The 21,819-nt window shown below is 42.6% G+C and overlaps 2 protein-coding genes and 1 long non-coding RNA gene across 22 annotated transcripts in view; 1 reads left to right on the top strand and 2 right to left on the bottom strand.

The window, feature by feature from the left end:
* The window catches only part of kif1b (kinesin family member 1B), a 41,745-nt gene extending 34,325 nt beyond the window's left edge, over positions 1-7,420 (bottom strand). For 10 of the 17 annotated variants that reach the window (XM_029155045.3, XM_029155046.3, XM_029155048.3 and 7 more), the window contains exons 1-2: positions 7,103-7,405; positions 5,814-5,969 (exon numbers count right to left, since the gene is read on the bottom strand). In XM_029155045.3, coding sequence (XP_029010878.1) covers positions 5,814-5,919 — 106 coding nt within the window. In that variant the 5' untranslated portion in view covers positions 5,920-5,969; positions 7,103-7,405. Of the gene's footprint in view, positions 1-5,813; positions 5,970-7,102 lie in introns of all 17 variants that reach the window. The other 7 variants (XM_029155044.3, XM_029155054.3, XM_029155047.3 and 4 more) reach the window with 4 other exon arrangements.
* LOC129604353 (uncharacterized) lies at positions 2,706-12,440 on the top strand. Of its 2 annotated transcripts, XR_008695157.1 has the most exons (4): positions 2,706-3,174; positions 3,279-3,394; positions 3,703-3,911; positions 12,306-12,440. It is a non-coding gene; the product is annotated as an uncharacterized LOC129604353 (long non-coding RNA). The 2 variants fall into 2 exon arrangements; XR_008695156.1 differs by having other exon boundaries at positions 2,706-3,394.
* Positions 8,123-21,644, bottom strand: ube4b (ubiquitination factor E4B, UFD2 homolog (S. cerevisiae)). 3 transcript variants are annotated; one of them, XM_055510360.1, is made up of 29 exons: positions 21,326-21,644; positions 20,173-20,392; positions 19,457-19,592; positions 18,926-19,013; positions 18,321-18,465; positions 18,011-18,236; positions 17,412-17,879; positions 16,670-16,882; positions 15,689-15,830; positions 15,449-15,549; positions 15,238-15,352; positions 14,867-14,950; positions 14,642-14,698; positions 14,287-14,403; positions 14,060-14,158; positions 13,856-13,969; positions 13,486-13,684; positions 12,871-13,009; positions 12,691-12,790; positions 12,366-12,493; positions 12,099-12,197; positions 11,732-11,967; positions 11,475-11,601; positions 11,235-11,379; positions 11,001-11,135; positions 10,635-10,826; positions 10,288-10,462; positions 9,267-9,413; positions 8,123-9,168 (listed from the first exon to the last, which is right to left on the bottom strand). In XM_055510360.1, the coding sequence occupies exons 1-29, from the start codon at positions 21,347-21,349 to the stop codon at positions 9,104-9,106; spliced, it is 4,236 nt and encodes a 1,411-aa protein (XP_055366335.1). In that variant the 5' UTR covers positions 21,350-21,644; the 3' UTR covers positions 8,123-9,103. The 3 variants fall into 3 exon arrangements, with proteins under 3 accessions (XP_055366335.1, XP_029012650.1, XP_029012652.1); XM_029156817.3 differs by having other exon boundaries at positions 16,670-16,774; XM_029156819.3 differs by lacking the exons at positions 16,670-16,882; positions 17,412-17,879 and having other exon boundaries at positions 21,326-21,643.
* Positions 21,645-21,819: the final 175 nt, after the last annotated feature.

The raw sequence follows: 21,819 nt of genomic DNA, 5'->3' as shown, positions 1-21,819 counted from the left end.
ATTGAAACCAGAAACATACACAGAGACATGGAGCTCACCGGGATAATGACGACTAAAGAGAGGCTTCTGGAAGCTACCAGAGGAAACATGCTAAGTCAGCAGGACTCCATTCAAAAGCAGAGCAAACACAGAATTACAACAAAGAGACGGGGTTTTTAGGCAGCCTCCCAGGTGATGACATGGGGATTAAACTCAATGCACAGATATCTGGCAAGAATTCAGAGCACATAAACACACATGCTCATGTCATGTCTGATGTTTACAGCTTGAATGTTACATAACATTATTCACTGAGCCAGAATCTAAACACAACACACGATTCTTATTTTAACTAAATATTAACACTAACAAAAAATACATTTGCAGAACTCTTATTTTCACAGCTCAGAGTGGTAACGCTTGTCACGGCCCATGTCCAACGAGGCTATTTCCTCCTTGCAGGTGCTCCCTCGGGTCAGAGGGTTCCTCCCCCCAACACATCCTGTGACATGGAAAGCTATAGCAGCTATAGGGGAGCGTGGTGTTTTCCTGTTTGCACACTGAATTCTAACTTTAAGTGTCACGTGCAGACTTTAAGAAACAAAACCCAGCAAGAAGACATTTCTTTCAGTCTATATCAGTCGGCATCATCGAGTGAAACTGATGTTTGTAGGCTCGTGGTCTGTTCATCAACAACCAGTCCAAATAAATTCTTAAACAATTTACAGATAATCACATGATGGGGCCAAATGACATAGCGGAGACAACTGTGTGTAGACAAGGGAGGCTCAGAGCTGCTTACATTCACTGCTTCACACAGGCTCCCATTTTACAGAGCACTGACCTGGATTTCCTCAACTACCCTCCCCTCAGAAACCAAAGTCTCGCTTTAAAATGCTTTCTGGCTTTATGTAAGCATAGCAGCTCCATGACATCATGAGTAAAACTCTTGCATATGCATCTCTAAAACAAAGACAAATAGATGTTTTTGCATCACTTGTTTGGCGTGGTCTGCAAAGGGAAAAACGGCCAATGTCAGATGAATAACACCTTTTATTCAGCCTGGACGTAAATGACGTTGAAATCACTAAGAGATCTATTTAGGCGTGCGTGTGTACTACTGATCTCAATATAATAATCTTGGAGCAGAAAATAGTCCAGCATCCAACCAAGACCAAGGCTCTGGACTTCCGTGTTAATAAATAAAAATATTATATCGACTCGCTGCCTTGCCGTCTTACTCATGAATTATACAAAGCAAGCGTCACGCTAACCACCAGCTCCCCGTGCCTGGACTGCAAAACCCTCTGAACTTAGCCCTCAGACTGTGGGAGGAAACCAAACAATACAGTCTGGAGAGAAGCGGTGTCAGTGAGGGCACAAACACTAAAACGCACACATTCATGCCGCTAAATGTGGGAAAGTGCGGCCATTTTACCCATCTCAGGCAAAGAACCCAAGGGAAGGTAGGAGAAGCACAGCAGGAGGTGCTACAACTTTAAAACAAACACGCACACATCCAACTTCAGCCTCCGCTTTCATCACAATACAGATCTACACAACTCTAGATTTGGATGCGTTGCTCTGCTTCGTAATTAGGATGTTTAAGGATTTGTCTGCATTTTACCACACTAATTTAGCATCGTCTTGTGGCCAGAGAGCTACTGTAATGCTGCTTTTATCTGAGGCAACAATACCAACACTAATGGACGTTTTAGTCTGGAGAGGAACAGGCAATCGAAGCGGAGCCTTCAGGAACAGCTCCCTAACAGGATCAATATCTTGTTCTCAGTATTCAGCGCTATAAAGAAAATAACCCAAACAACACATTCATTTTGGTATTGAGCACCAAATGCAGTAACGTCTGCACACTTATTCCAGTGGGATTATTTTTTGCCTAGATGTCTTCCATTAAACACACAGAAAAGGCCACATATTTTTGCGGCGTAGGCACAAACTGCAAAATGACGGCCAATGCAAACGCAGAATGGCTAAGTTCTCACGTTGGCTGCATGAATCATCTCATAGCTGCTACCAATATGACCGAAATCGCATCATCCCTAGCTGAGTGAGTGTATGTTGCCTCACGCTGTCCTCCACGTGCCCACTGCTCATGCACGACTTTCACTGTCTCTGCTCATGCATTTATAACCCCCCTCCCCCGCTTGAGTCAGCTCTGATCCCATCCTGTTCTCTAATAGCCCACATTTGCTGCAAAATGTTCAGATGGTTTCACTTCTCTTTAGCACAAGGAGCAACAGAGAGGGAGCACAATAGAGTTTAGCAGCTGATGTAGAACAAGTAAAAGAGCTGGGTGTTTGATCACTGTAGCTAGGATGCTACGCAGAACCCTTTGCAGAGAAACCAGCTTATCTACAGATCTTTGCTCCTCATAAGAAATTCAGAAAGCCTGAGGATAAAACAGTTGTTCTGCCAGTCATCAAGATTCTTCCCCATATTCGATATCTGCCAAAAACCAGAAAATATTTGCAGTTTGACATGTTAATGATGTGTTACTCATTAAGCAAACAGCACTAGAGACAGACCACTTGGGCCAGAACAGTGTTTGAGCATTTTTGGGACCCTTGAGGTCAGGCATTGCCCAGTGTTCTGCAATGTTTGAAGTTGTAGGTTGTGTGTGAGGACATATCATTGGTCTGTGTTGGGAGGCATTGTGTATTTCACTATAAGCTCTCTTAACAATGCAGTCAGTCCTATTAATGCTTTGAGTGTACTGTATAGAATGACACTGATCCCTGTCAGATAAACCTAATTACTTACTACTAACAATACTGCAGCTGTACCATTATTCCACTTACTGTAAATAATGTAACCAACTACATTCATTCACTGTGACTGTGAAATAAGCAACAATCAACTTTACCCTTTATATCAAACTTTGCAATATTGTACACTAAACATTTTTAAAACAGTCACCACTACAGCACAACACAATGTGAAGATGTTTTGTGAAAGATGCAAAACATTTTAATTTTACTGCATTTTTGCAGCAGAAAAAAAAAATACAGGTTGCCTTGACGACCAAGCAAAGAAGAAAACCACAAGATAACGCAGTGAAAGGCGCATGACTCATGTGATTAGTGTTTTTTGTTTGTTTTTTTTTTTTTTAAGAAAAAGTTGAACACAGCAGCCACCTGCCCCAATAAAACCAGATCATCTGCACAGCTACAAAAGGTAGGTCCAAAGAAAACTAGCTGAGCTGCACAACATAACAGGGAGACAACTGCCTGTCACTATATACATAGTGAGCAAATGTGTGTTGTTCCCGAACACTCTAGGCAAGATGTAATGAGGAACCATCTGAGCAGGTGTATGAAGGTACCGTAGGGGTCATGGGGATTACAGCAGCAGGGCGTGGTGACCTCAGGCAAGCCAGATTACTGCTCTTAATCAGGTAAATCGGCCCTGTCTGTGCAGGGTTCGGCAGCCACGACGCGACCATCCCTCAAACAAAATCGTGCCACCGTTCTCCTGAATGACGCTCGCTCCCATTCAGATAAAATGTGCTCGTTGTCATTTCTGCTGCGTGACACTGACACTGGTATGGAGGACACACAAGGGCTGTGGGCATCATTGTGTTACTCAACATTTGGCGCAACAACGCTAACTGATGCAACAGCCCATCACATCAAGCCTTTATATTAGCATTAGCTCTGGTATGTTTGAAAGCTTCCACTGAAAGAGGCCTTTGCTTGTTTCCAGCCTCCCTGCAGAGGCCTTGGACGCATTTCTTGCACACTGGATAATCAATTTGCTGCTCCTCCGCCTGCACCCTATCCTTGACAACAGTCCATGCATGGTGAGAAGGGAAGCAGCGTACGCTCCCCTTTCCCCCAGCTTCTTCACTTCTCTCTGCTGTTGACAAATACACACAAGCAAACATTCACCCTTGGGGGAGATTCAACAATAAGGTGAGAGTCACAGCCTCCACCACACATCTGCTTAACACGTACACGCTGACCAAGCAACTCCATAAAACACCCTATTTATATGTCTGGCAGCTTTCAGTTCCATTTAGTCATCACCACAGATCCCAGAACAGCAGACATGCAGTTGTATCACCGACAGTGTTAGCTTAGCACAAGTGCTGGCATGTTTGTAAAAGGCTCATTTTGTACAATACCTGATCATAAATACTTCCAGTACTTATTATTCTATAAGCAAATGACTACAAAAATATCATAAAAAAACGAGTTAATAAGCTTATAAGCGCTGCATACTCTAATAAATGAGTAAGTAGCTTAGACTTCAAATGTAGGTTATGTAACTACACACTTTAAGGTAGTTCAGTGTATTGCAGCTATGAAAGAGTAATAAGTCAGGTTCCTACACTGCTCAACTAAACGTATGAACCCTTGCACCTTTAAACCGCTCGCTCTCATTCAACCTTTAAGCAGGACAGCATTCACAGCATACCATCTGCAATGAGGTCCTGATGAAGGGAGAGTATGGCTCCCTGCCAGCCTCCCTTTCTGTTCTGCAATCTGCCCATGTGATAGGAGGCAGAGTAGGCAGCACTGCAGCCTCCTCTACGCTCACTCGCTAACCCCCAAAAACGCTGCATATTCCACTGCAGTTCTGCTACGACGACGAGTCACCCTCCAGCACCTCAGACTGGCATTGGCATAATGAAAACCCAGGCAAATGGAGTGAAAGTACCAGGGATTGACACAAAGCTTGTCTTTGGTAGAGTGTGAGAGATAAAGAGCAAGTGGGCCATAACTGGCAGGGATCTTATGGAAGATTCATATAGGTTTAGTCTAATGTACCAGTCATGACTGACTGACAGACAGAACTCGAGGCAACTTAGAGAGAGCGGTGGCAGAACAGGTTTCTGCCGTCAGACGCCGTTTCCATGTTAATGTCAGTGAGACTGCCTCTGCCTCTGCCTTCTGAAACAGGACATTTACCACAAGGGTGAGTGGGGAAGCAGATAGCACTTCACAGCACCTGGTGACTCACAGTCACAAGTAAGCAGGCTGAATCACCAGACTACGGAGCACATTCAGGTGTTCTCTCCTTGCTCCGCCATCCGTTCTCATAGATCCCACCATAACAGCAGCAGAGAAAGCGTCACGGATGTGTTTACGGAAAGCTGTGCAGCACTACGACCATAACTATTAGGGTATTACATCACAGAGCATCTTTACAACTAAATTCAAAATTTAATATTAGCATCGGTTTATGTGATGTGATCCACAATTCTGCGTCTTACATTTTAAGTCATTTGCATTTATATTTATTTTGACATAATCCTGCATACATAAAAATGGCCAGAGCATGAACGTTCTATTGAAAGCTTATTGCTTCAGAAGGAACTACTTCAGTTTCTTATTCGCTTCATAGCTAAATATGAAGCAAAATATCTTGGTATATAAATTTCACCTGCAACACAAATTCCTCCACAACCTATTCACAGACTGTGTGTTCGAAGCGATAACAAAATGAAACTGCAAGTCTATAAAAACAACTGTGTGATGAAGCCTAGATGAACCAGGGTATTGGGAGGCCAAGCTGGGCGCTGACCCCTGGGTCTCACAGTATGAACTCACTCAGCGTTTCTCACACAGAGACTCCTCAGGCATGCAGCCCCCTTCAGAGGAGGAGGAATTTCACTCTGTAGGCCTTTTATTCTCTTTCAGGCCATTTGTCCCCAGCCGTCCGCTATTCAGTTTGCCAAGTCTACTGTTCCCGGCAGAGACTCCTGAAGGAAAACCACGCAGGAGCATTTGTGGTCCACCGATCCTCCCATTGCACACAGCCCTGTATAAACTGAAGGCATTCTGTTGTTGTGCGCATACCAATCCACTTACTTGTAGTGTTGCCTTGCATCTGAATGATACATTTTGACTCCTTGCTGATCTCCCTGGAGTTGAAGGGCCGAACTCGCACAGCCACTTTAACGGACGCCCCAGACATGTTTGCGGTTTGCGGGCCGTCCCTCGCGTACGCGTCTTCGTATATTGCTCCTAAAGAAAAAGAGGCAAAATCAGATATGTGCATCTGCCTAATAAACAGAACATTCAGTCCGGAGTGAACGGCTGGAACCCTGTTTGATTGTGTCCCAATAATTCTCACCAGGTCCTAATGATGGAGCCTACAAACATGGCTGACCACCGTCCTACAAACATGGCTGAGCACATTCAATAAACTGCAGCCAGTTCTTTAACTTTCAAACTACTACCACATCATGTAGGTTTATAAATCGAAAACACATCATATGTGCAAAGCACTGGTGTGAAACAAAAATAACAGTAATGCCACTGAATATAGGAATGCACAGGGCTACACGATCAGCTGAAGGCATGGGAGGAACTGTGAACCAAGGGCAGCTTTTCCATTATGTCCAGCTGATCGTTCAGGGGCCCGTGAGTCGCCGCATGCTCCAGACAGCTCATGTTTTTCCATGCCCTTGCAGTCAGCCATACTTGCTCAGGCATACGCCCATGAAATTCTATCCGGCCCGCTCGGTGCGGGCTGCGGTGGGACGGGGAGCCGGGCCCGTTCGCTCCACGCAGCGGAGCTCATCCCGTGCGGACAAAGAGCGTACGATTCCCCCTTTTTAAGAAAATTAGATTCTCCGCTGTTGTCGGGAACTGGGCTAATCCCCCGCCGCTGCATGTTGCGGGCTGTAGCGCGGGGCGGAGTTGAATGCTTATTTTAGCAGCGCGGAGTCGACACGTTGAGCCCGCGAGAGATGCAGCATTAAATCCTAATGAGCCTAAATCCCGACGATGCTACGTTTCAACCGCGCGTCACGAGACGCTCGCGGCTCCCGGTTACAAGACGGAACTGGCGTTCGTTAACGCGACAGCCCGGTGTCTGCCTGGCGGACGGCGTTGTCGCTAGCGCCCAGACGGAGTGCGTGTAAACAAACACTATTATACGCTTTGCGAATCGCTCGACTGTGTAAAAATAAAGCTACTACCGGGAGTGTAACGGTCAACGCTGTACGTATGTGACTAACGTTAGCTAACGTCACGCGCGCGACTGCTCACGACCCTCCAGCAACTGCCTAAACCCAGTGTGTAGGTTGACGTGCAGCCCTGAGAATAACAACACAAACTATGACTGAAGAAATTATGCATTTTTTTCTACTTACGTTTGAAGAGTGTGAGCGAGACAACGACAAAAACCCCTCGGGACCGCGGGGAGAACTAACGCGAGCTGGCGGGCGTCAAAACGCTCGGCTTTTCTTTTTTTTAATCACAATCTGCAAAAACGAGAAGTGTTATTGAGTCCGCTGCCTGTGAAAACACCCATTATAGCGGCATCCTCCGCCGGATGGAGCTGCTGCTGTCACCGGTGCCTCCCTGCCGCCTTCACCTTCCAGCTCAGATAAAGGGTGGACGTCTTTCTGCTCGCAGGCGAAGCGCAGAATTGATAGATCGCCTTGATTTACTGAAGAGATTACGTCAACTCCCTCTCGGTCACGTTGACAGGCAGCCCGACTGACCAATGAGCGAAGACATACTGTTGACTAATGGGACGCCGAGCCAATGGCGACGCTCCAAATAAGACGTGTAATGGAGTGGGTGGGTTTCCTTTTTTTTTGACCGTGACGCCACACTGCAGGATTTCTACCCACCTCTCCCCGCACCACAGTCACCGCAGCACCCAGGGTCACCGCAAAGAGCGCCCCCTAGCGAGCGCTTCGTGTTAAGAAACGCAAACTACATGTCCAATATTCTATTATATAATGCACAATAATTTACCCCCAGGCGCAAACGAGCTATTTGAAAACACTAAATATATGTGTGCACTTCTCAAGGTTTAAATAAAATAGCTTGCATTATTGTGCACCTCAATTCTTCCAGGCCTCAGTGTTGCCCAGAACTTAATGCCTGTTATTCAGGATAAACAGCTTGATTTAAACATGGTCATTTGAGGTAAAATAAAGCAATGAACGGGTTTAACTGTTTATAACAAGCACAGTACATGAATGACTAAGGTTACACTTATGAGCACATCAAATACAGCTTATTTGTTAACCATTGTAGTATAGTATTGTTCAATCTGAGATTTTGTAATTAAATGTAATCTTTTGCTAAAAAGGTACAAACAAAACCATTAAGAAATAAAAAAAGTATATGGGCAAAAAATGCAGTGACGAGTTGTGAAATACTGTGCATCATCATTTATTTCAGTTCAAAATCCTAGCTTCCAAAACAGGTGTGGTTAAACTAACTCATTTCCTGTACAGTTAAGGTCAGCAAGGTCAAGTTAGGTACAGTGTCATTTGAAAGAGACCATCTCAAGAATCAGTGGTTCTGAAGAAAATACTTAATGTGTGCTTCTAACATGTTGTATCAGGTGGTCATGCTACATTCTCTAATGTATGCTTTGCCTGACGAGGGTCATTTGTCTATGAGGCGCTTAGGAGGATCTGAAATTGAGGCCATGCACACACAAAAAGTAACTTTTAATCTATTAATGTCTGCAGGGAAAAGGAGACTAAAAGGGAACAACTGAATAAGGTGTATTTTGGTAAACCATTGTTTATCCTCCTACTGTATTTAAAATTAACTCTTACAGTTAGTTTAAGCTACAACCTTCAAAGATATCCCCAGATCTGAAGTGTGTCTACTCTTAGACACCAGCATACAATACATGGACTCAAGTTTATCATTGTCACAGTCTTGATAGTTAGTTAATAAGTAAAACTCACTCAGACCAAGCTATATAACCCCCCCCCCCCCAATATTATTTTATTGATGTCAAATTACTCAGTGTTGCAAAACAAAATGTAAAGGAAAATTACTAATGAAGTAACTGCTGGTAAACTTGTTCTTGGTGGAAGTGTATCCTTGCAGCATTAGGATGAATGAACTAACTCTTGTTAAATATATGTATATATTTTGATATATATACTGTATATATACACAAACTCATGAGAAAAAAAACTTAAAAGTCTTAACTTTATTATGTTGTTTTTTAGAACCATGATAATGGTTTGAGACAAAAAGGGTAAATGCGTATAAAAATCAAATCAGGTCTCATTTTTCTTCCATTCAAATTGTTTTTGTCGTTGGTAGTAGTGACACTGAATTCAGACGATTTGGACACATCCCTTAATAATCATTAGCTTGTCAGCACGTGGGCCTTAGACAGGTCGTCCGCCTTGTTTCTCTCTCATCCAAGCATGGATCCTGCCTTTCAGTTCAGGGACTGTAGAATTAGAAAACAGACCGTCAGGCACAGCCATGCAAACAACACTTGAATATAAGCGGCAGAAATATTTCTATTGGTTTACTAGAATGGGTTACCTGACTCCAGCATGCTCTCTGTGAGTGGCTGCCTGTTGAAGGGATCCGTGGGGGAGTTGAGCAAGTGGCGCAGGATGATTGATCGGTCCATGATGTTCCCCGAAGGCAGCATCACAGGATCGGTCATCAGCGTGTCCATCAGAGGGTCTGTTATAACACAGTTGTTTAAGGATTACGATCCAGACTTCCTTGAACTGATAACCAACAAACTCAAACTGATTTTATTCTTCTTTGGGGCATGGAGTTGTACCAGAATAGCACTTGTACCCCTCGTTATTGCCTAAGCCATACTCATCAAATACCCATTGTCCTTTGTCATATATGCATAAAGAGAATAAGACCTAAATGCATGACAGACATCCCTTCCTTAAACACATGCCTTGCGCTAAATCCTGGAATTAACTTGTTTCATGTGAAAGCAATATTGATACATTTATGAAAACATTGTAAAGAAATACAGCCAATAAAAACTTAAGAGCATTCAATAAACTGGGCCTGCACTGAAATGTCATAAGGTTGCTCTGCGCAACAGAAATGAACCCTGGTGTGTTTATTTATAACCACATAGAAAGCCAATACTGAGGTCTCCTGTGTGGCACACTCCCATCAACTGTGGTGTGTTGGCTGGAGTATCTGGGAATCAAAGGAAGTATGCGGGCCACGTTCCCTTACTAGATTATATTAAGTCTGTGGTTATAGGATAGCCTTGCTCTAAGCTGCCTATATGACCTCTGTGAACTGGAAAATCCCTAGAAATGTCTGGAATTCAACAATGGTGGCTGCTGAATATCATGTCTGTCTGCACTGACTGAGCTGAGGTCACAACTGAACTCCAAGAAAGTGGTTTACCAGTTGGAGCTAAAGACTTACTAGACATGAAGGATAAAACACTTTGATATTATCAATCTTCCTTGGTTGATATAAAAATATGTATATTTAGATATCTGGTGACATAGGACTGGATCTAAGCCAGGTCATAACTTTTCCAATGATAGATCCTTTACACACTACAAATACACACCTTTAAACTCATCAGGTGCATCACTATAGTCCATTTCGGACTGTGAGTTCTTGGCGACTATTTCTTCCACCTTCTCCGAAAGCAGCTTGAATTTTTCAATGGCAATGGAGGACTTGATACCAGCCTTCCTCATCTTGGAGATCACTTCTTCGAAGAGCTCACGACTATATGACCGCTGCACAAAAGAAAAGCTTTATGAATGGAGTCATTGGTTATAGTTTACTTTAATAATCAGCAGCTGAGTTATATATAGTATAAATTTCCCAATGACTCCCATCATTGCAAAAAGAACAAGAATAGTATGATCATCTTTCAGTGAGGTTAAGCATAAACCGTTTTCTGCCTACCTGATCATCTGCAATTGCTTTAGCAAATCGAGCACAGTCCAGCTGCAGGTAGATGTCGGTCAGCTGGTCTAAAAGCTTTTTGGGCTCAAATCCATATTTCTCAGGATTCTCCACCTTCAGGTCCCGACACTTGGGCCCACAGAGCTGCTGAAGGTTGAAGTTTAGCATGGCAGCTAGACGTGGTCCAAGCTCCTGTGGAAATATGGAGGCAATCCTTAGAAGCTGTGTCAAACTTTCCCAATGCATGTTCATATTGTTGCTCTTACATTAAGTCCCAGTGTACAACTGATATTATTTATAGGGCCTAGGAAACAGTAGGTGTAAATTTAGAAGAAAAAAAGGCTCAGTCAGGCCAGCAACACTCACAGGCCTGAGGAAAGGCTTCTGAACCTGCTTGGTAAGAATGTGGAACATTTCAACTGTCTCTGTGGCCAAGGCCAAATAGGAGCGGGACACCCGTTCATCCTGAGTCAGCTGGGACTGGCGGCTCTGCTGCTGCTCCTGTAAATTAGCAGGGATTATATAAATCAATGTTGTTTTATTCTACAAAAAGATAACATGTCATTGCTCAACAGTGTCCCTGTGCGGATGAGCACTGACCCTAGGCAGCTGATCCCACTGTTCCTTATTCTTCATCTCTTCTTGAACTTCATGAATACGTTTCAGAGATTCAAGGCTCTCATCTAATAGGAAGGTGGTGTCGTTGATCAGCATGTTAATGTAGCGCACAAACTGCTTACCAGAGCTGGAAGAAAAAGTGAACACAGAGGACATTGTGTCAGAATGAAATTCATTTGTGTAACATCTTTCAAATTACAATATGTGAAAAAGTTAACTCACTTAAATTCCTCCATGAAGGTGCCATGGTGGGCAATGTTTTGCCACAGGCTCTTGAAGATGGTGCTGATATGGTACCGTATAGTGAACTTATCATAGAACTCACTGGTGGCACCAGTGTGCTCAACGTCTAAGCAGGAGAAATTGATTTTAGTGTTGAAGAGGACCACAGTCAATAAATAAATAACTTTCAAGGCAGATTACAATCTAGGCTGAATCCACCTTGGTACAACTACAGCTTAGCACTGCATAGCACTTACCAGTGTAGAACTTCATGAGGGCAGGGACAAGGTGTTTGATAGATAACGGGTGATTCTCCATCATTTCGGAGAATCGCTGAGTACGAGGCTGTACAGCGGGATTCGTAACAAACAGCACTTCCACCAACTTGGCGATAAGATAGGGGTTCCTGATGTAGTTTTGGCTGCAGATGAACACCACCAAGAAGGTAACAATGTCCTGGACACATGGCTCATATAAAACCTGTGGAGAATACCTGTAAGAAACAATGAGGTCGAAGGAATGAATGAAACACTTCATCTTTCACACATCTCAATATTTATATGTTTTATTAACACATTTTAACAGATATATAACATGTGCATTTAAACTCATGTATGAACTTACTGCACAACAAAAAGAAGAAACTCTGCCACATCTTCAACGTAGAACTCGGGAAGCGCAGCAAAAGTTTTGGGAATTTCAGGGTTCAGGGGCAAGTTGATGCTGCGTATAGATAAAGAAATCAAGCTAATAAGATACTAATTTAATCTCTTCTTATATGACAGTGTGTGAAATGATAAAAGACTAAAGAATACGGCTGTTTTCTTTCAGAGTGCATTCAAGAAAGTACAGCCAAGACCAGAAGTCCAGGTCAGCAACTGGGCCACTCACTTTGGGTAGGCAGGGTCTACCATGCGAAGAATGAGCTGAATGACGGTGCTGTAGAACTGCAGACATCTGCGGAGCAGGTTCTCATCCAGAAGGCCCACATCAGCACAAGCTTTAGCTCGCACAAGTTTCTGACGCAACAAAAATCACACAATGAATGAAAAAGATCACCGTCTCGTGTTTATGATTAGTAGTAGGTCCAATTCTAATTTCTAATTACGATGACATGCGGATGTATTTGCACCTCTGTTGTTTTTAATCAGTGTTGAACTTTTAAGCAGCCGTTGAAAGAAAGGCATTAAAGAATGTACAAAGATGTATAACTGACCTTTAGCTGGGTTTTGCATCTCTTGAGCATCTCTCTATGACGACTTGCCAAGGGAGAATCTTTCCATTGACTTTCACTGTTTTTCAGCTCCTCAACAGTTCTAACAGGGAACATAGAGCAGTCTTAAAACATGTAAACTGAACACACTTTGAGTGTGTGTGTGTGTGCGCATGTTTGTACCTATTCAGTTCACGGATAGCTCGCAATCTGCGGATGTAGCGTCTGCAGCCAGGCAGGATCGATAAATGGTGCGTATGCAGTGTCAAGAAGAAACATTCAGTGGGAAACTTGGGCTCTGAAAACTTGTTAGGGTCTTCATCTGTTTGGGTAAATTCAAGAAGAAAATTCATAATTTACATTTACAAGAGTCTAATTCAGTCATGCCAATCCGCCTTAATACCTGTAAGGTAGTAAAAGATCTGTTTTGAAACTAGCATCTGACTTTAGTTCTACAGCATATAGCAGCTTGGACAACTTCAAACACAGCAGTCAGAAGGAATTCGGAAACAGGAAAACTAGTATGAATCATCTGAGAATATTCTTGATCCCTTACGGGGAAAAATAAATAAAGTCTGCCTGGTGATGAATCACTGAGAACTAATAAGTATGCAAAATGCCGCCTCCACGTGCAATTGCAGATTTCCCATATTGGCAGAAAGGTTTTCCACAATTAAAGAAATAAACTTATAACCAAAGAGAAATCCTATAATAATAATAATAATAGTGCATTCCATTTAAATTAAAACCAATAGTGTAATTCTAATTTCTCATATTTCGATACGTATTTGAACGTACGCAGTTCTGAGAGCCAGCTTTTGAGCTCGTCCATAGTGGCTTTAAGACGCGTCTCCTCTGAGCTGACAAGCAGTCGACAGCGTGGGTGGAAAATGTAATAAGGGTCTACCGTCTCCAGCTTGATCTTCATGCTCAACTGTTGCAGCACCCATAAGAAGTTGAGCATGAAGCCGTCTGTCGACACCAGCTTATCATCAGTCTGCAAGAAAATAAAAGCATTAATGTTCACAGGCTTTAAATACCTGCACAGTACAACCCATTATGCACTCACGTATGCTTTATGTCATGTAAAAGAGTCTTTGTGTAGCACAGGCATTTTTATGGGTTTTTGCTAATCAACATTTCCTTGATTTAATGTTTGCTGACTTACCTGCATCTGAGCTTTTTTAACATTGTAGTTGACTAAAGATGCCATGTAATTAAGAGCTAACTCTCGTGTCTCTCCATTGAGTAGGATATTATGGAGAACTTTAAACAGGTCACCCTGAAGAAAAAATAATAATAATAAATCAGACACAATCTTAATGACGAACGGACGTTTGTTATAAAGAACGCATTTAAATGGAACACCCACCCTTGCTGACTCTAGGTAGTGCTGCAAGGACTGGCTGACAACTCGTGTGTTCTCGATGGTGATGGCTGGGCCAGAGAAATACTTGTCTCCTACTTTGGTCTACAGCACACGACACACAATACCAAATCTGATATGATGATCTGCACATGAAACGTATCATCTTGTTTTGTTTTTGCAGTACAATTACAAAGACTGTGCTCTGTGTTTCAATGAAATGGTAAACTCACATTATCTTCAACAAACACAGAGAGGCTGAAGAAGGCTCCCAGGTAGGACAGTCTCTGGATTTCTCTGCCGCAACCAGGGCTCAGAGGTTTGGGACCCCACAAAGGCAGCAATGTTATCTGCATAAAGCAATGCCAAGCATTACAGATTTTCAGCTACACAGGTTTTGACCTTCATATTTTTTTAAAATGTCTATTTGTGCTAGTAAGTATCAACAAAACTAAAATACTGGTTTTATACCTGCTTGTTTAAATAAATTCAGTGAGAAACCATTTGTGTAAGTTAAACATACAAAACATGTGTTTGTTATGTCATTAATACATAATAGTAGCCTTGTTGGTTCAACTATAAATTTACCAAGTTGCACACTGGGTGAGTCTTTCCAAACTTGATTTCACAAAGCTCAGCTAATGCCTGCAAAAAAACAAAAAACAGTCACATTTTCTAAAGTGAAACCTTTTTTCACTTTAAATAAGGTAGCATGATTTATTCTATGGCTACAAATCAGTGTGGTGTGGCATTTGAACGTTGGATGAGTTAATGATTGAAGTTATCACTTATTGGGTACGTTTAGATACTGACCATGAGAGGGAATTTAAAGTTGTCACTGTCAAAAGAACATTCTTTCACCGCAAGAGCCAGTCCATGGAGGATGGGAACAAAGATCTGAAAATAAATAGTAAAATGCATTCTAGAGAGCATTATGCCAAGGTGGGAATTTCCAGATTTTCTTTCTTACATTGAAACTGAGTGAATAAGTATGTAACGTAAGCGTTAATCTAAACAATTGTAGTGAACCTGCCTACAATTTTTATTTTAACAGAAAGAAAAGATTTTCATGTATTTAAAAATACATTTTGCTACAGTGCATTGTCATTAATCTACTCCAACATGTTTCACTTCCATTGTAGTTCTTTATAAAAGAGCAGCATGGAACACGAATGCTTCCCCACCTGTCTGAACACTTCCTCCTCCTGGTGGGTAATGCGCACCAACTCCTGAATAAAGCCATATGGAAGGTTCCTGCACAGCATATAAGGTACCAGCAGCGACTGCTGGAAGGGGCTTCTACATGCAAAAAAGACAAGGAACAGTAGCAACAATGACAGATAGCGACAGGCAGGAAATAACCCCGATCTTCACGTGACCTGCTGGCTTCCTTACCGAGGCTGGGTCAAGGTGCCTTGCAGAACTAGAGAAACGTGTGAAATACACTGAGAGCGAATGTTGCTAAGAAGCTGGCTGACGTTTGGTTGGCTACACATCTGAAACACAGAAGAGAGACGAAAAGCCCCAAATTAACTGAGATAAAATTTATACTGCCCAGAACTCTTATCTATCATATTTCTTTGATACTAATGTTAATCTTGTGAGCAGCCTCTTCCAATACACTTAGACACCTACTTTGGGAGCTTTCCTCTCCTCCATGCCAACACTGTCAAAACGCTCGATGAGGTAGTTCAGCATCTCTGTCTCTTTGCATGCTTCAATCGTGAAGCGATCACTGGCTGAATCACTGGACATTCCCCCTCCGCATGCACCAAGACTACAAACAAAACACAGAAACAGGGATAGATATAGACTCGTTCCATAACAGAAAATGAGACAACACAGGATGATATACACTCAGCATTAACCACTATCATGTATATTTTGGTTAACAAGCTCAAACCCACTCTTAGATGTCCTGAAAGAAACAAACAGTAAGGCATTAGTCAGTGCTGCAGCGCCTCAAGTGCTAAGCTCATGAATGAAAAATATGATTAAATAAAAAGCAATAACAGTTAGAAATATTACACATATATAACTGCTGCTTCAAGCAGCTATTTGAAGCCAGTATTAGGACTCAGCTCGCCAAAGTTAACTGACACACGTAGAAACATGAACTCAGATTGCAATTAGTGATCAGCTAGAACCACAAAACCTAAATGCGAATTGATTCAAAGCAAAATGTATTCTGATTTTTCCATGCATACACAAACGTACACAATTCACAGGGGTGTACTTCTGCTAAATAGATGAACGAAAATAGATTTGTTTCCATTAAAATTGCTTTGTTAGTGCCGAGAATCATTTCTCTAGATTATCTCTGGTATAGAACATTTATGCATACTCTTTATGCTCTTCATATCTTTACCCCACAGATAACTACATGTGCAGTTATATGTCTAACATAATACAGTTTTCTTCAGCAGTTGTCTATAGCACTCATAACGCACCAAAGGTTATTGCTGACATTTATATATACACCTTTACACCTCTGTTTTTTAAAAGAACTGAGTTTCCTAATGTTTGTGAAATTAGTCTCCTTCTCCCACTGGAACATGCACGGGCCCATCACTGTGCAAGCCGCAAACGCAGGTTAGCACACAGGCAGCAGTGTACCTGGACCCAAACTGAACCCGTGCAAAATCCTCATCCTCCTCAGACTCTTCATCGCTGCTCTCCTGAGACATATCAGAGAGGGCAAAGAACAGAAACGACAAGGGGCTAACATGACGAGGAGAGGACAGGAGGAGCAGGGGAAAGGTTGGAAGAAAAGAGGACGTTACGCACAAAAGAATGAAGGAAGAGACAGACGTGAAGTGAAAACGTGGACTGTAAAATGACAAAAGGCAAAAGAAGGGAACAAAAAGAGCTGTTGGCGGTATGCATGCTTGCTTCAAGTCAGTGTCTGCTGCTATGCATTAGCGCATTTTGTGTGACGCATTTATACATTTGTTAACTGTATGTCACAGTCATAGTCAAAACAAGTCTGGACCGAGAAACTTTTAACCTTTGTGCTTGACATGTTAGGATAAATGTGGAATATATTAAACTTTCTATTAAACTATTTCTAATATTCATTTTTTGCCAAAAAGTTAAAGCTTCTAAAATATACATTTTCTTAATGAAAACAGAAAATGTGGACCTTTCAATCACCCGACCATTCTGCCTACTGGAACCTTTAGTTATAACAAAACTGACTGAATTAAATCTATATATAACATGCTATAAATACAAAATGAATCTAGTTGAAAACCTTCATCCCCCAAAAAATTCCAACATCCGCTCTAAAGGAGATGAGATTTTGATTATATTTTGCTAGCATGTGCATCCACAAACGTGCAAATGCAAGATGAGATACCTAGATGGTGGGATCCTGGCACCAAAAGCAGCCTGTCGGGCATTTGATCTGGGCGAAGGGGGTACCATAGTAGGGGTTGTTGAAGAGGGATGGTTTTGAGAACTATGTGAGCTCAGAGAGTGGGTCTGGGGGCTGGGTGGTGGTACACAAACTGGGGTGTTTGGGGGAACAGAGGGCCCTGGGAGACTTGAAGAGGGCCCATGGAATCCTCTGTGAACTGGGCTAGTTGGGGAAGGGACACCCCAGGAGGAGGCAACAGAGTAAGGCCGATAGCGTTGGGAGATGGGAACTGGGGCTGAGGGAGCGTTCAGGAAGTGCCTTGGAGAAGAAGTAGCAGGTGGGCTAGGGGGAACAATGAATTGGCTAGCAGATGTAGAAGGTTCAGAGGATGAGGGGGTGGGGAGATCTGAAGAAGACCTCTTGGTTGCATCCAAAGTCATCGGGCGAGGACTACTACACCCATACAGACTGTGGACAACATTGTTAAAACAAAGGTCAAAGCAACATCACAACGATGTTAGCTCTATCAATAGAGAAAACTGAATCACAGCTATGGCTGCTTGACATGATGGATGATAATATAGAGTTGAGGTACATGCCTAGATAGAGAGCTGGCTCCAAACGATCCTGCACTGGGGCCCATTGGGCTGCCACCTTGGCTGGAGGGCTGCACCAGTGTCAGACGGTGATCAGGAGATTTGGCTGCTGCAATTGGCGGAGAAGTGGCGGTCAAGCTGGCGAAGGGGTTGTGGACACGTGACTGGGTGGACATCATTAAGACTTCCATCAGGATCTGACTGATCAAGTCTTTAAAGTCAGAGTATACTACAGGAGAAAACACAACAGCAAAGAACTCAGTCATTCAACATGTTATGCTTGGTAGGATAAAGCTGATAATCTGTCACATACCATCTTTATGATTTTGCTGGAACTCTGCAGCCAGTGAAGGGAGAAAGATGACGTCTCTGTCCTGCTCCTTCCACGATACGCGGAGGATCTTACAAATGAGCTGCAGAGCCTGTTCTTCAGTAACATCTGAGCTTGTAGAGGTGTCCTAAAATGGTGGACACAAAACTAACAGTAAGATTTTGACCGCAACTCAGAGTTGTTTACAGTAAATGTAAGTAGAGTACAATAGACAAATATAATGTTGTGGTTCCGAGTTGGCAGCCGCAGTTTTTTCCTAAAAACCTAACTAATAATTGGTCGCAGGATTTTCACAATTCACTGGTGCTCTAGAAATCTAACCCCCCACACATTTCTGGGGTCTGCTGCACTTGCAGGTTGAGTATTAGCTGTTAGTTTTTTTTCATTGTCTGCCATCTATTAACAACTGGGTATCAATAAATTAAATGAAAATGAAACTTCAAAAGTAGTTTCTATGGAAAGTCCCTAGTTCCTTTCCTGTAATTACCTTTATGATTTGAAGGCTCACGTGGTCTGAAAACAGGCGTGATCAGAGTCAAACAGGCCAAATAACAGAACAAAGGGGATTCCTCTCATGTAATGTTTACCTTTTCAGTCAAGTTCCTCTTCTCCCTGCGATCGCTATCCTCCACCTCCATGTTCTCAATCCCTGAGTCCACATCCACCTGGGACATGCTGGAATAATGGAGAGAAGCAGTACTTTAAACGGACCTTCATCTTCAAGCTAATCATCATAAAACCAAAGGCTCAAATGTCCACATCTCTCACTATCAGCTAATCTTGGTAGCAGTAAAATTAGCAGAAGCCTTGATACTATAATGACTTTTTCCTAAACAGACAGTCAAATTTTACATAAATATTCACAGCACTTCTGCGGTCCTTTTGTGAAAAACGCATTTTTTAAATGAGATATTAAACTAGTCACCATGAAATGTGCTGTAACTGATGCAATTCAAGCTGAGCGTAACCACTGACTTTTGAGATAAAACAAGATTAAGTATTTTTTTCCTCACAGGCCACAACAGGAAACTATCAGATTAAATACAAACTTGAAACAGAACTAAAAATTGTCTTTTTTAAGCTTCACGTCTGTCCAGGCCAGTAAGGCCATACATTACCTCTTTTCACAGGAGGCAGTGTCAATGTCCATGCTCTGTGATCGAGACAAACTCTGAGACTGAGTTTCAAGGCTGTTGGAGGGGGAGCTGGAGAGGGAGCTTACGCCCTCGCTGCTCTGACTACCATATGCCACCCCTGTAATGAAAGAACAACACACAACTGAGCACAATGAAAAGAAGATGGAGGACAAACATACAACAGTTTTAGTAAACTTATTGGTTGCGAAATGTGTGTTGTGAGAATACCTACAATCATTCAAATTCTGTTTACTGCATCATGTATCGAGGAGGATATTCAGGGCATACATAAATAAAAAACAGCACATCTATGCACACCAACAACACATACCAGGAAACATCCTTTGTATCCATACATGGCTCAAAGAGAGCAATGCATAAGTGGATTTAGTGATGCTCACTGAACATCATGGTCTACACTTGTCAAAAAAGACACCATGATAACAACAAGCTTTTGCTGTTGATGTCATTCAAGACTTGTTTACATAGCAGCATCACAAAAATAATGGTCCCCTTTCGGTGTTACACTCAATCACACATCTTTCAAGCCTCAGAGAAATGTGTTACAGGACTGTTGTAGCAGGATCATAAGCTTTTACTAAAGCACATAAAATAGACTAACAACCATAACTGTGTACTGAGAGGATCCCAATCTGGGCAACGATTGAGCGTCTGCTGCCTGGCGCTTTAATTCTTACCAGAGGTGCCCATGGGGGACGTGGCAGGAGTACCACTGTGGACATTGAGCCCCAGTGATTGAGAGGCAGCTGGTGGCAGGGGCTGGGGTGCCGCACCTGAGGGTCCAGGGAGGGGTCCAGGTGGAGTCTCCCTCTGTGGGGATGTTAGGGGTGTGCTGAGAGGGGTGCTGGGCTGTGATGTCTGGCCCCCTGCCAGCCGTGCTAGTCTCCTTCTGCGAATCTTCAATGTTATATCAGAAGATTGACATCTTATGAAACGTCCTTCACTTGAGTGTTCATAGGACTTATTACTTAAAAAGCCAACAACAGTCTAACCTACATTAAAGGACAGGCGTCCGGCGTGAGCAGTAATTGTCACTAATATGCCAAGAGATAAATAATGTTATAATTACAACGTTACAAGGGCAGCACACTCGGCTGAGAGTTAACGGTGCAGCTAAATACGGACACAAAGGGACAATAGAGAAATACTTCACGAAATGTCGCGTATGGTGCAAGAGGGACTGTGACCTCACAGCTGGCCGACAAATGATTGCACAATGGTGGCCCGGCGTGTTTTTTATGCTGAGTCGTCTAGCAGGCTAATTTTTTGGTTGTTAGCAAAACAACGCTAGCAACTGTAAGCTAGCTTACCTGCAAGAAGATACGCCAAATCACGTTAGCATGCAGCGTATAACAGTGGCAGGAACCAACCTGTTAGATAAATGTCACTTATTTGCGTATGGGTTGAAGTTCGTGTTGTTCAACGTTATTTAAATACAGCGCTCTCCATGGACCAGCTTAGTATTACGTTAGCTCTGCAGCACTGAGCTACGGCTAAACTACATTTGCGTAGCGATAACGGTGACACAAAGGTATCCCCCTCGATCTCGTCCCTTTTTTTCAAAGTGACGGCTTCGTTTGAATCAACGCTGCGTGATTCGCTTTTGGAAAAATGCGCACGGTGGTGCCGAGATATCGTTAAATGTGTGATTTTGTCCCGAATGTCTTTTTTCTATTTAAACTGTGCTAGCGTAAGAGTTTCTATTAAATCTGCTAGTTACAAGAAAAAAGGACATAAACTACAAAGCAGATCAATTCGACATCTAACTCTGAATTTTAATTGTAGTAATACATGCCTACGTTATTTCTGTAATTATCTGAGCCACCTTACCTCGTCTGCGCTCAACTCTTCCATCGCAGCAAAGTAGGCTAGCTATTTCACTTCCAAATGCTTTAATGTGTGCCAGCCAGAGCCAGCTAGCTAGCCTGTTTTAGAACTAAATATGCATAGTCTAACTCGTTCAATAAATGTATGTCAGCCTTGATTGTCTTCAAGATTGAAACTAGTACATCAGTATACGGAGAGTGCAAAATACAGCTTCCCCCAAAACTCTGCCGTTTGCTAGTTCTCTACCAAGAATGAAACAAAAAGAAAACTAGCTAGCTATTATACGTCAAAATACAACGGCGGCCATTTTGGTTCTACTTAACGTCACGTGACTTCGGTGGCTACAGGGGGAGGTGCAACGCTTCATTCAAACAGCGGCATTGTAACCTTACAAACATGATTAAATGCAGTGCCGATTTATTGAACTGACTGTACTAGTGTCCATATTACAGTCTAATGGTTTGCCCTGCTAAACAGTCCTACTCTTCATTTAATGT

The sequence above is a fragment of the Betta splendens genome, chromosome 7, assembly GCF_900634795.4.
Source record: "Betta splendens chromosome 7, fBetSpl5.4, whole genome shotgun sequence".
NCBI classification, from domain to species: domain Eukaryota; kingdom Metazoa; phylum Chordata; class Actinopteri; order Anabantiformes; family Osphronemidae; genus Betta; species Betta splendens.
The sequence above is the reverse complement of the archived record's forward strand: the minus strand, read 5'-3'. Positions and strand labels throughout refer to the sequence as shown.

Coding starts and splice junctions, on each gene's coding strand:
- ube4b (XM_055510360.1), bottom strand. CDS start 21,349: ATGGAAGAGTTGAGCGCAGACGAG. Junction 14,699..14,866: donor ACTTTAAATTCCCTCTCATG/GTCAGTATCTAA, acceptor GTTTTTTTGCAG/GCATTAGCTGAGCTTTGTGA. Junction 11,968..12,098: donor TTTCTTCTTTTTGTTGTGCA/GTAAGTTCATAC, acceptor TGTTTCTTACAG/GTATTCTCCACAGGTTTTAT.